Source organism: Ctenopharyngodon idella, chromosome 11 (genome assembly GCF_019924925.1).
Source record: "Ctenopharyngodon idella isolate HZGC_01 chromosome 11, HZGC01, whole genome shotgun sequence".
NCBI classification, from domain to species: Eukaryota; Metazoa; Chordata; class Actinopteri; order Cypriniformes; family Xenocyprididae; genus Ctenopharyngodon; species Ctenopharyngodon idella.
Window position 1 is genome coordinate 848,691 of NC_067230.1, and position 11,317 is coordinate 860,007.

An 11,317-nucleotide genomic window follows, 5' to 3' on the forward strand; every position below is an offset into this window, starting at 1 on the left:
TTGTTAGGTGTCAGCCAGAAGGTTTTATTCCATCTATGACATGCCCAAAATAGTTGTTTTTATTATTAAAACAACTTTAATTGTTGTTAGCAGGTCCTCAACCCAAGCACATATTCTACACTCCACCACAATGGTAACCCCAAAACTATTAACATAACAGAAACTTTTAAATACCAACATAATAGAACAGTAAACATTAAAAAGTCCCTCCATTTTCTCATGTTGCTAAAAACTGCTTAAAATAACACTTTATTTCAACATTTACTCTCCCAGATCAGCCCCTTTGCAAAGCATGATGGGAAGTGAAAGTCCTGTTTGATTGAGTCCTGGTTGAGTTTACTTGATTGAAACATGTTATTTTAATATGAAAACATCAAGTTAAGTCAAAAAGTAATCGTTTCAAGTCAATTTAACATGAAGCAATTAAATTTGAATCAGAAACCTAATACAATGGTGTTGAATCAAAATAAGTTGTTTAAATAAAGTGAACAGCATCAAAAAATCCTTTTTACACATGGTTGATGTATTTCTTTTCTTTCGTACTGTGTAATACTGTACAGTAAAAAAAAAAAAATAAATAGTTTGGTTTCAATCTTGCTTTCATGTTTACCTTGACTCTCTCTGCCAATTACTTTCTATCTTGTACAGAAATGTGCATAGGAGCTCATGAAAGAAGAGCCTCAGGTTTTGAATAACTGTGTGCATATGATATATCCAAAAAATAGAATATAATGGCAAAGGTGTTTGCAACGTAAGACAAATGTTTGCTTTTGAGATGTGTTAATGATATTTTGAATGCAGTGCTTCATTTTGCAAGAGATGTGAGGCATTTTGTATTTTGTGTGTCCAATTCTTGGATTTGTGTGTAAAATTTTGAAAAAAAGAGGCAAAGTTTTGAAAATGTGTGTAAGCAGTTAAAAAAATGGCAGTGTTTCCCAAATGAAACACAAGAGCTGTTAGGTTTCAGCAATGTGTGATGTAGAGAACTGTATTTAAAGTTTTGCAAAAAGTTTGTTTTACAATAGCAAACTGAGTGTAAAGCACGTAATGTGCAAAATAGCAATAGTCTGCAAAATAGTTTTGCAGACTTGGTCTGAAGATTCTATACACGAGTGAATGGTTTCACTGAGTGGGCCTTAAGTACCACTTTTAGTGTGTAAGCAATTTGAAAGAAAAAAAAAAAAAAAAAAACTGTAAACAGGCATTAACCTGTAAGAGTGGGTGGTAATATGTTATAACATCAAAACCATGGAGATTTCTGAATGTGGCTTTTTTGCAGTTTTGTATTGTGAACATTAGAGTATGTCTACCCAGTACCCAGATTCTTTTACTTCAAAAGACCCAGGAAAATTTAAATGCTAAGCATTCATATTACCATTATTTCCTTTCACGATTCATGATTCATATGGTCTTACCGCCACAGCCTCCAGAATCTGTTTGATAACGTGAGCTGCATCTCGCTCACTGTAGTAGCCCCTCTCCACAATCCTGAAACAACACACATCCCATGTAGGACCATCTTAGAGACAAATTAAAAAAAAAAAAAAAAAAAAAAAAAAAATCACAGTAGCACATAACAGATATAGAGATATCATTTGTTTTCAAATATGAACAGCTGATGTTTAGGCGTGTATGTGTGTGTGTATATATATATATTTAGTGCTCCGTTTAGAAGTGTGTAGATGTGTGTAGGCAAACACATCCTGTTCCTGCTCTGCACCAAACCCACTTAAACCAATTATCGTGAATTTGTTATATTCAATTACGTCTCACTGTTTGGTAGAAGAGCAGATAGGAGGCCCACTGAGCTGTAAGAACTTGAGCCGAAGGTGTTGATGATAAAGAAAGAATGAGATTCCTGTGCTGGAGACCACCATAAGATCTAAGGAGAGAAACTTGGCCCTCATCATATCATCACACGGTGGTAGATTATATCTCTTACAGTTTTTTTTACAATTGCTAACAAGTGTTTACCAATACTTAAAGTACTTTTTCTGAACAGCAACACACCTACATCACACAATTAGCCAAATAGTTAATTTTCTGCCCAAAACCATATTTTGTTATATAAATAAAAACTCTACATTTCAAAATGCTAAAAACCTTTTTCTACATATACTAACTCTATCAAAACACAGCAAACCTGATTCAAAATCAAGTCATTCTGTCAAAGCACAAGCACTAGTTTTCTATCCAACATGAACATATAGTCAATCATTGCACAATGACTGTCAAAATACTAACAGTTGATGGCACTGCATTACTTGTCATGTTTCAGTTCTATCTGCAGACAATATGAAATCAAAATAGCTCAGGGCAGCCACTGGTCAAATGAGTCCCCTATGCAGAACTTGGTTGAAATTACTTTGTGGGGGGTGGGGTGGTGTTTTGTTGGTGCCCCCATAGATGGTAGGATGGTGTCCCCTTGGTAGTTAGTGCCCTACACAGACCACATATTTTGCATATATGGAACAGTGGTAGTGGAATCGTTGTAGTAAAATCATTGTAGTACGAAGCTCTTACTGAAATGAAAACATGAAATTGCTGCCATTGATCAACAACAAATCCAACATACATGGCCTTTGGTTATTAGTGAAGCTTTTTTCTGCCACAGAATAAAAAAGTATAAAAGGTAATTGTGACTTTTTATCTCACAATTCTTTTTTTTTCTTTTTTTCTTGCAATTATGAGTTTACATCTCACAATTCTGACTTTTTCCCTCAGAATTGTGATATACAGTAAACTATAGGAATTGAGAGAAAAAAAAGTCATAATTGTGAGATAAAAAGTAAGAATTACCTTTTTTTATTATTATTCATGGCAGAAATAAGCTTTCATAGGTTCCACACGTGTAAGGGAAAAAAACATGGAGATGCACAATCCAGCACACAATCTTACTCCTCTCCCAGACCTCTTCTCCCTTGTCCTGATCCAACTACTCCTCTCCTCTCATATCTATTCCTCTCCCTTACATTTTTTTCTCTCTGCTCCTCTGTGTTGTTCTGCATCCACAATGAACAATTTTAAAGTGTGGAACATTAGGTCTTCATTTCTGACTTGTTGTGTTTAATTTGTAACTAAGATCAGAAAAATCCATGATTTTGGTATGGGGTAAGCTTGTGTGAAAAGAACATTTAAGCATTTTAGAAACATGTTAATTGACTGCATTTTGTGTGAAAACAACATGAATTGGGTTAATGGTATGGCCACAACAGACGTTGTGCTATTGTGCTGATGTTGTGCTAATTGTGTTTAGAGTTTTGAAAATGTGACTACAGATTGAACAAAAGGATGTTAGCAATTGAAAAAAAAAACTGTAATATTCTTTGAGCAATAAACTGCATTAAGACAGTTGCTTAAAGGGATAGTTCTCCCTATCATCATTTACTGACCCGCATGTTGTTCCAAAACAGTATGATTTTCTTTCCTCTGTGCAGTGTTGTTCTTGTTAACTGAAACTACTGGAAATCATTTTTGGGAATTGAAATAAAGCTGAAATAAAATAAAATATAAATATTAGATCAGATGGAAAACCTCAATAAATAAATAAATAAACAAATAAATAAATGTAACTACCTGAAATAAATAAGCTGAGGTACTAAATTACTGAAATTGAAAGTAAATAAATGCTAAATAGACATAAAAAATATAAAAATGTCAAAAGCACATAGAAAATGACTAAATTTTAAATTACAATGAAAACTGAAAAATATAAAATGAAAAGCTAATTCAAAATATTAATAAATACTCTAATAGTTTATGATTTATAATGAAGTTTTCACTTTCACTGACTTTTATTATGTGGGCAAAAACAGTTTACATCTTTTTTCTAAATATCTTCTTTTGTGTTCCGCAAAAAAAAGAGGTTTAGAATGACATGTGGGTGATGATGAATTTTCATTTTTGGGTAAACTATACCTTTAAGCTGACGATGAATGTCCTAAAGCCTGTTTCAGATTTGAATTGCCTCTAATTAATGGAGGACATAATACCTGTCAAAGAGCTCTCCACCTGTGACCAGCTCTAGGATGAGAAAGATCTCTGTCTCTGTCTCAAAGATTTCCTTCAAACGAATCTGAATGAAAACAAAGTGAGAACAGTCACATCAGAACAAGCCCATCCATATTCTCATGGAAAACAACGAACATGAAATATTTCATAACAATTTGAAGAGAATTTCACAATGTATTGCAGGGAACATAAATATCTTACAATATTTGGATGGGACAGACGCAGCAGGACTCCAATCTCAGTCCTCACAATTTTCTTGTCAATCTGAGTTGATGACACAATGAAAATAACCTCAAACAGTCATTCTGGGATTTCAGGAAGAATGAAAATATGCTCCTATAAAATCACCAATCAACTTACAGTTTTCTTCAATACCTTCGCAGCATAAGGTTTCTCAGTCTGCTTCTCTTCACAGCGAAACACAACAGAAGTGGCACCCCTGTTGGTTAACACAAAGCAGTATACTTATATATACTCATAATTAAATAAGGATCTTAAATTTGATAAACGTGCATCACAGAAATGACCATACACAAACAAATATCACAAAGTGATAGATAGGAAGATGCTAATAAAACCAACTGTGGCCTCCACCGCTCACCTGATCATGAAGGTTTCTAACTACATTCTACCTCCCCCATCACCACTATTATGTCTGTGCATTTCCATGACAACTGAGTCTAAACAATTAGTCTCCACGAGGACATGAAATCTTAAATAAGGGAATACACATTTAATGACATCATACTAAATTAAACTGGACCAAAAATTTAATTTGCCTATACTTCAGACAAAGCTCTTAAAATGCTCACATATACATATATTCTCCACACTGGATTCTGCCTGATGTACTAGCCTGAACATAATATGTAATGTATTAAATAAATCACTTTCCTTCTCAAGTACATAAGCCCTTACATGGCTGTGTTATGTTATACAATATTTGTGTTATATATAACCATATATGGTCCTCATGTTGCCTCTCAGATCTTGTCTTTGCTTTTCATGGTCATTGAATGACTCAATCAGAAGAGCACTCAAAGAGAAGGCCATAATTTCTCCATCTGATGCGTTGTTATCCAGCACTTCAACGCATCAGTGTCTGACAAACAATCTTCCGCATAATCAGCAATAGACATCAAACTACTGACGGTAATACAATGTGCAGGAATAGGCGTACATTAAAAACAATTCATTCTATAAAAAAAAAAACGAGCCCCATAGTAGTCATTCTCTGTGCTAAATTTCATACCATGCCACACGGCTACAGTGACAGACTAAAATCAGGTGACAGCATCAACTGCTCAACATTTTGCATCCCACATTTAGCTCAATTAGTTTAGAAATAACTCATCACACTCATTAGCAGGACAAAATAAACTTTATTACAACACAAAACCACCTGCTCATATATAGACATGGGTAACACAAATATTAACACTTACATAGCACATATAAATATAACCAACTGCAGTAATAACACTATTATAACAGCTCCACATAGTAAATACATATTAAGTATAATGAAAGACCAATAATTGGTTTGACCAATGTTATTTTACTGATATTTTAAATCATATATATTACTTAAATAGCTGCCATTTATACTAATTTATTCTTTATTCAGATTCTGCCACAATAACTTTAAAAAAAGAGATCGGTTTCAACATCTAACAATGATATAAATATGTAATAGGTTTTTTTTATTGTTGCAGTCTGATGATTACTTATTGTGTTAAAAAGCAGAAATAAAATAAAATAATTTAATATTGGTTCTGCATATCGTTAATTTGTATCACTATGGTCATACAAACAATCGACAAGTAATTTGAACGTATAGGCCTATGTATTTACAATATAATATACAATATAAAAAACAAAGGTAAATTGGATGCAGTAATGTACTTACCTGCCTAATTCTGGGCCCATGTTATAGAAATCCTCCACTGTCGCATCTCGGCGCGATCCATCGACCCAGTATTCCACCGTGCACGCGCCGGACCGAGAGGTGGGCATGATGGACTCTCCGAAGACTGTTCTTCTGTTATAATAAATACAACTAATCCCTTAGATCAGGGAAGCCCAGGAAACCTCGATCACTTTTACATCTGGGTGTCAGCTTAAGCTATGCTATGGTTGCTAGTCTATGTTTATGAATCTGCTCTTCCAAGTGATCAATGATTTAAAATGTCCAGGTTTCCATTTCCGTCTGAGTGCGCGTATTAAAAGTCAGTCCAGACACTGAAGCATCACTGCGGGCTGAAGTTGATCTCCAAATCCGGTCTATTTTAAATTTATCAAGAGGACATATCTCATAAATTATGTTTTTTTTTTTTTTTTCACTCGGTTACTCAAAACAATACAAAGGCTGTTTTCAAAGTGGGTCTTCAGCTTCCAAAGGGCCTCATAGATCCCAGCCCTTAAATCTCCCACGACACAAAACATTCAGGAAAATATCATAATCCTGCGATTCCCGATGTCACAAGCGACAGGATGATGAACGATTCCTTGCTTTGGTCCTCGCCAGAATGAAAAACAACAGATCAGCGTCTTATTTCTTAGATGCTTCTCAAAAAGCTGATGAATATTGTGAATTAGCAGGGTGAAGATGAAGTAAATGTCGTTTCTAATGTAAATATCACACTGCTGTTTGTGCTGGTAAGGGGTGAAGAAAGGGAGGGGGTCTGTCACACGGTAAACCACACACACACACAGTCACATACACACGCCCTCTCAGCCTCTCTCCCAATCCCTGGCTTTCACTGTGGGCTGCAAATGGGAAGCGGAATATTCAATCAAAATAACGGATGTGCTTCTGCTATCATTAGGGTTGGGAATGTATTCTTACGGAATCGTTAAGATGAGTCAAATACAGATTTCTTACGGACCCCATCACTAGATATCACGTTTGAGTCATCTTACATATCACAGTTAAAAACGTTTCCCGTAATCAAATACACGCGCAATTGCTCACAGTCAATTGTGTGTGGTTCATTTCAGAACCTCGGACAGCTCAACTTGTTTCAGACTGTTCCGTCTTAGCAAAATGACAGCTTGGTGGTGCTATAAATATATCTCGAGGCGTCTTTACACAGCTGAGTTAAGCCGGGTCTGTACCTGCTCAAAATTCTGTGTAAAGACGCAACGCCGCATAAAAGCAGACCTAAAATACGCCGGGTCTGACCCACCTCAGCCCCTAGTATTAAAGGCGACTCTAATACTGTTTTGGGTGTAAATGAACGCGAGCTTGTGCCGCACTAAACTACGTCATTGTCATGACAACCAAAAGCACGCCTGTCAGCTCAGGCGGCGCGAGAATCAAAAGCGGGAGACACAATATAGACCTCACTTTATATTGTTTTAGGCAAATTAAAAAAAAACGTATACCAAGAAGAGACCGTGAAGTAAAAGTGCCCTGTACTCACATCGTGAAGTCTCCGTTTGTAATCTTCCTTTGAAGAGGCAGATTTCTTTTAGATACGGTAAATGCTTAACCAAGATAGAATAACACAATACGTGACACTCTTATTGTTTTGAATGGGAGAAAGTGCAACGCGCAATATGGCGGAATAAGTCCCGCCTTCTAAATAAGAGCCAATCGCCGATTGGTAAAATCATCGCATCACTGCAGCAGCCGTTAGAAGCTCCGGTTCCTATAGAAACAGTCAGACTCGCGCCTCCGAAATGAGACGCGAGACGCGCATTTAGGACTGCGCATGCGCATTAGCTTGATCTAGCCTGAAAAATGCCGTTTTTTTGTCATGATTCGAGCGTTTAGAAACAAAATTTTAAGACAGCTGTTGTCAGATTTCATTGGTGATTTCAAATATGAAATTTAATCGAAAGCATGGCAAACAGCTTTGGAGAATTTGATGTTTCCCCATTCAAAGACTTCTGCACTTGAATGCCCGAGAGGCGTTTCAAAGATGGCAGCCGAGTGAAATGACTTATCTTAAAGGGACTTTGGCTTAACCCAATCAGCGTCACTGTAATTGTGTATTGTTATATTATATTCCAAAAATCCTCTCTTTGAGGATGATATTTTCACCCACACACGACGGTCTGGTGACATCTGCTGTCCTGCCTGAAATGCTAATGCTAGCATCAATGTTCGCTTGTTGTGCCAGTGACTTTCTGGCTCTTTGAAAAAACTTTCGCCCTCTTTTAATCCTGCGGTGATGCACCCGGTGTAAAAATTCATAATTTCTTTGTAGCACTTGTTCCAAATGTAACAATTTTATTAAGAAATAGAAAATAACTATCAGTACCACAGAATTATAACAAACATCAAAGCGTGAGATATTTCATTGTTTATTATTTGATTATTTTTAAATTTATTTTGTTAAAACTGTAGTTTTAAAATAGTAATGTTCAAAGCATTGTTTCCCGCAGTTTTAATTCCTGTGTAAATGCATTTATGCCGCTTCAGAGAAGCATTAAACATTCTGTGTAAATGCACATTTTTGTGATTTTATGCCGCTACAGAGTTGGTTTTTGTGCCGCTTTTTCTGTGTAAAGATGCCTTTCAATAGTATCCAGACCAGCAGCGCCAAACCAGCAGCCACAGGACGGAAGTTAGGGGCGGAGCTTATATAGTTAATAGAGTTGCACCCCTACACATAATGTTCTTTTATCAAATATGAGCTGTTTTCACATTAATTTTGATCGGATCGATATCTACAATATTTAACAACAATATATTTTATAAAACATTTTAAATATAGACAATTTTCTGTTCATACATGCACAATGAGAATCAGGGTATCTTCCATTCATTTGTTTTTTGATTTAATATTAAAATCAGAAAAATGAGAAAATGGCACCTTTTTTCGTTTTTCATTTTTAAAAAGAAAACAGAAAAACAAAAAATTGGCTCGATTTTTTGTTTTTCGTTCTGGGGTTAGAAAAACGAATAATCAGCTTGAATATTCAATCTCTATAGAGTACCTCAGGGATGACGTGTTTTTGTAGACAAAACCCGGAAGCGAGTTAGCATTTTAGGACTTCCGGTTCCATGCCCTAAAGTCTATGGGTTTTTTGAATGGCTTTTTGCTAAATCGCCTGAAATAAGGTCTGTGGTTAACAAAGCCTCTAAATATTTTCACATTTTGATCTATGACATAAAACACACCAGTTATAACCCGTTTGTGATTTTTTAAATCTTTATTGTGTCTTAAAAATGGCGGTTGCTAACAAAAGGGACTACTTCCTTTGGCGAGGACTTTAGACGTCATCATGACAAACAGGACATTTGGACAGCATTTCTCATGAAAAAGTGGATAAGCATTCATACACAGCGCAGATCATAATCAGCGAGCATGTTTTTAAATAAAGTTGTTTTTTAAATAAAGTTTGAAAGCTTGGTGGTGGTGACGTTGATCCGCGACCATGGTGTGCTGTAGTCCGTTTATAGCCTACTGTTAGCTTTTTATATCTGACAACTTTATGTAGGCTTCAAAATGTACAAATGTTGTGTTAACTTGTAAAGATTATCTTGATAGACAAAACGTGTAAGTGTCATAACCCTTTGTTAAACACAGAGCTTATTTTTTGCGATTTTCCAAAAGTCTATGGGAAAAATGCATAGGCTTTCGATCGAGGGAACCCGCGCGCCGCTAACTTCCAGGTTAGCCTACAAAAACACGTCATCCCTGAGGTACTCTATATGTGGGCGGGAATGAAACGCCTCTTTCCGCTGATTGGTCAACCAGACATCAAACCATGTCAACAACCATGTCAACAACCATGTCAAAACCCTGAAATAACAAAGAGATGAGTATTTTTATAGCCTATTTATTGCCACCTGTTGGTGTCAGAAATTAACTTTACCATAAGAGGGCAATTGATTTTCAGGGGAATTTTTTACCTTTTTATAGGATTTTTTTTTTGCTAATCTTAGGTATGCTATCTTTAATATTAAGTTATATGCATAATTTGTATTGCATAATGTAATGAGATTAATGTTTTAAACAACTATTTGAATACAGAAATATTAAATGAATGACAAAACGAAACGATATGGATTATGAAATAATGTCGCCAGTAGGTGGCGGCAAGTCACTGTGTTAATGAATGAGTCATTTATTCAACCAATTCGTTCAAAACACTGATTCATTCAGGAATAAATACCAAGTGGATCTCTATAACCTATTGGGCCATTGAATCACTCGGTCAACTGATTTGTTCAAAGACTCATTCAGGAACAAAACACTGCACTGTGTGCTAGGAGTCAGTCGCACAATGGTTCTGATTTGCACTGGAAGTTTAGCTGGCAGAGAAAATTAAACAGTTTTGTGTGACATCCATTAATACTTAATGAAATAAACTCAGAATATTGCCTAAAACAAAAGTTATGACTTTAAGAAAAGGAAAACATTTGACATCATACGCCAGTGATAACCTACATTTCCTGCACTTCTCTATGGAAAAAAAAAAAAAAAAAAAAAAAAAACCTCAAAATAGAATAGGCCTAATATAGAATAGGACTAATAGATATGCTGTGACTGTAAAATACACTGAAATAAATATCTTTTCATAGCCTATCTGTCATATCATTTCAAATTCATCCCATGCCCAAAACTCAGGGTGTTGTCTAAAACAAAAGTTATGACTGCTGCTGCAGCATATTTACACTTAAACCGATACTGGTACTTTGCGCTTTACTTTTGTGGCGTTACGAACTAATAAATTATACAGACTACGCCACCCGGAAGCTATTTCCGGGACTGCCCTCAACACTAAGGCACACAGGTTCGTCACGACTGGGTCAGGTATCAGACCAGAGTTGAGTTTAAAACAAAAACTTTATTCAAAACAGATTCAATTTGATTCACTGTATCAAATAGTTAAAAATAAAAACCAAACAAGACATCCCACTTCAGAGTGGGGGAAGGCCTGGCGTCCTTTAAGCAGAGAGAACACAGCACTCACGCACCACAGCACGGCACACCTCACTGTGAACACTGCAGGTAAAAGGCCCACCACCACAAGATGCTACACTGCTGCCGCCCCACTCCTGAAGGGAAAAGAAACAAACACATAAATTTAAGACACATAAATTGGACCAAACATCACATACAACAACCTGATTCTCAACACAGTCAGCTATATTTAAAAAAAAAAAAAAAAAAAAAAAAAAAATTATAATAGAAACCAAAAAAGAAAGATCAATGAGAATAACACCAAGCAAAAAGAAAAAAAAAAAAAAAAAAAAAAAACCAAACCATTAAATCAAACACAATAACCCAAAAAAAAAAAAAAAAAAAAAAAGAAAATGATGAAAGTGACAGTCAGGTAGTAGCTACCC

The 11,317-nt window shown here is 35.7% G+C and overlaps 1 protein-coding gene across 2 annotated transcripts in view; it reads right to left on the reverse strand.

The window, feature by feature from the left end:
- The window catches only part of si:ch73-60h1.1 (calcium/calmodulin-dependent protein kinase type IV), a 42,442-nt gene extending 31,476 nt beyond the window's left edge, over nt 1-10,966 (reverse strand). The window contains exons 1-5 of one of the 2 annotated variants that reach the window (XM_051912965.1): nt 10,946-10,966; nt 4,372-4,450; nt 4,213-4,275; nt 3,993-4,075; nt 1,416-1,488 (exon numbers count right to left, since the gene is read on the reverse strand). Coding sequence is in view for 1 of the 2 variants with exons in the window: in XM_051912964.1 (XP_051768924.1) it covers nt 1,416-1,488; nt 3,993-4,075; nt 4,213-4,275; nt 4,372-4,450; nt 5,921-6,027 (405 nt within the window). In the remaining variant the exon portion in view is untranslated. Of the gene's footprint in view, nt 1-1,415; nt 1,489-3,992; nt 4,076-4,212; nt 4,276-4,371; nt 4,451-5,920; nt 8,270-10,945 lie in introns of those variants that run through there. The other variant, XM_051912964.1, reaches the window with a different exon arrangement.
- Nucleotides 10,967-11,317: the final 351 nt, after the last annotated feature.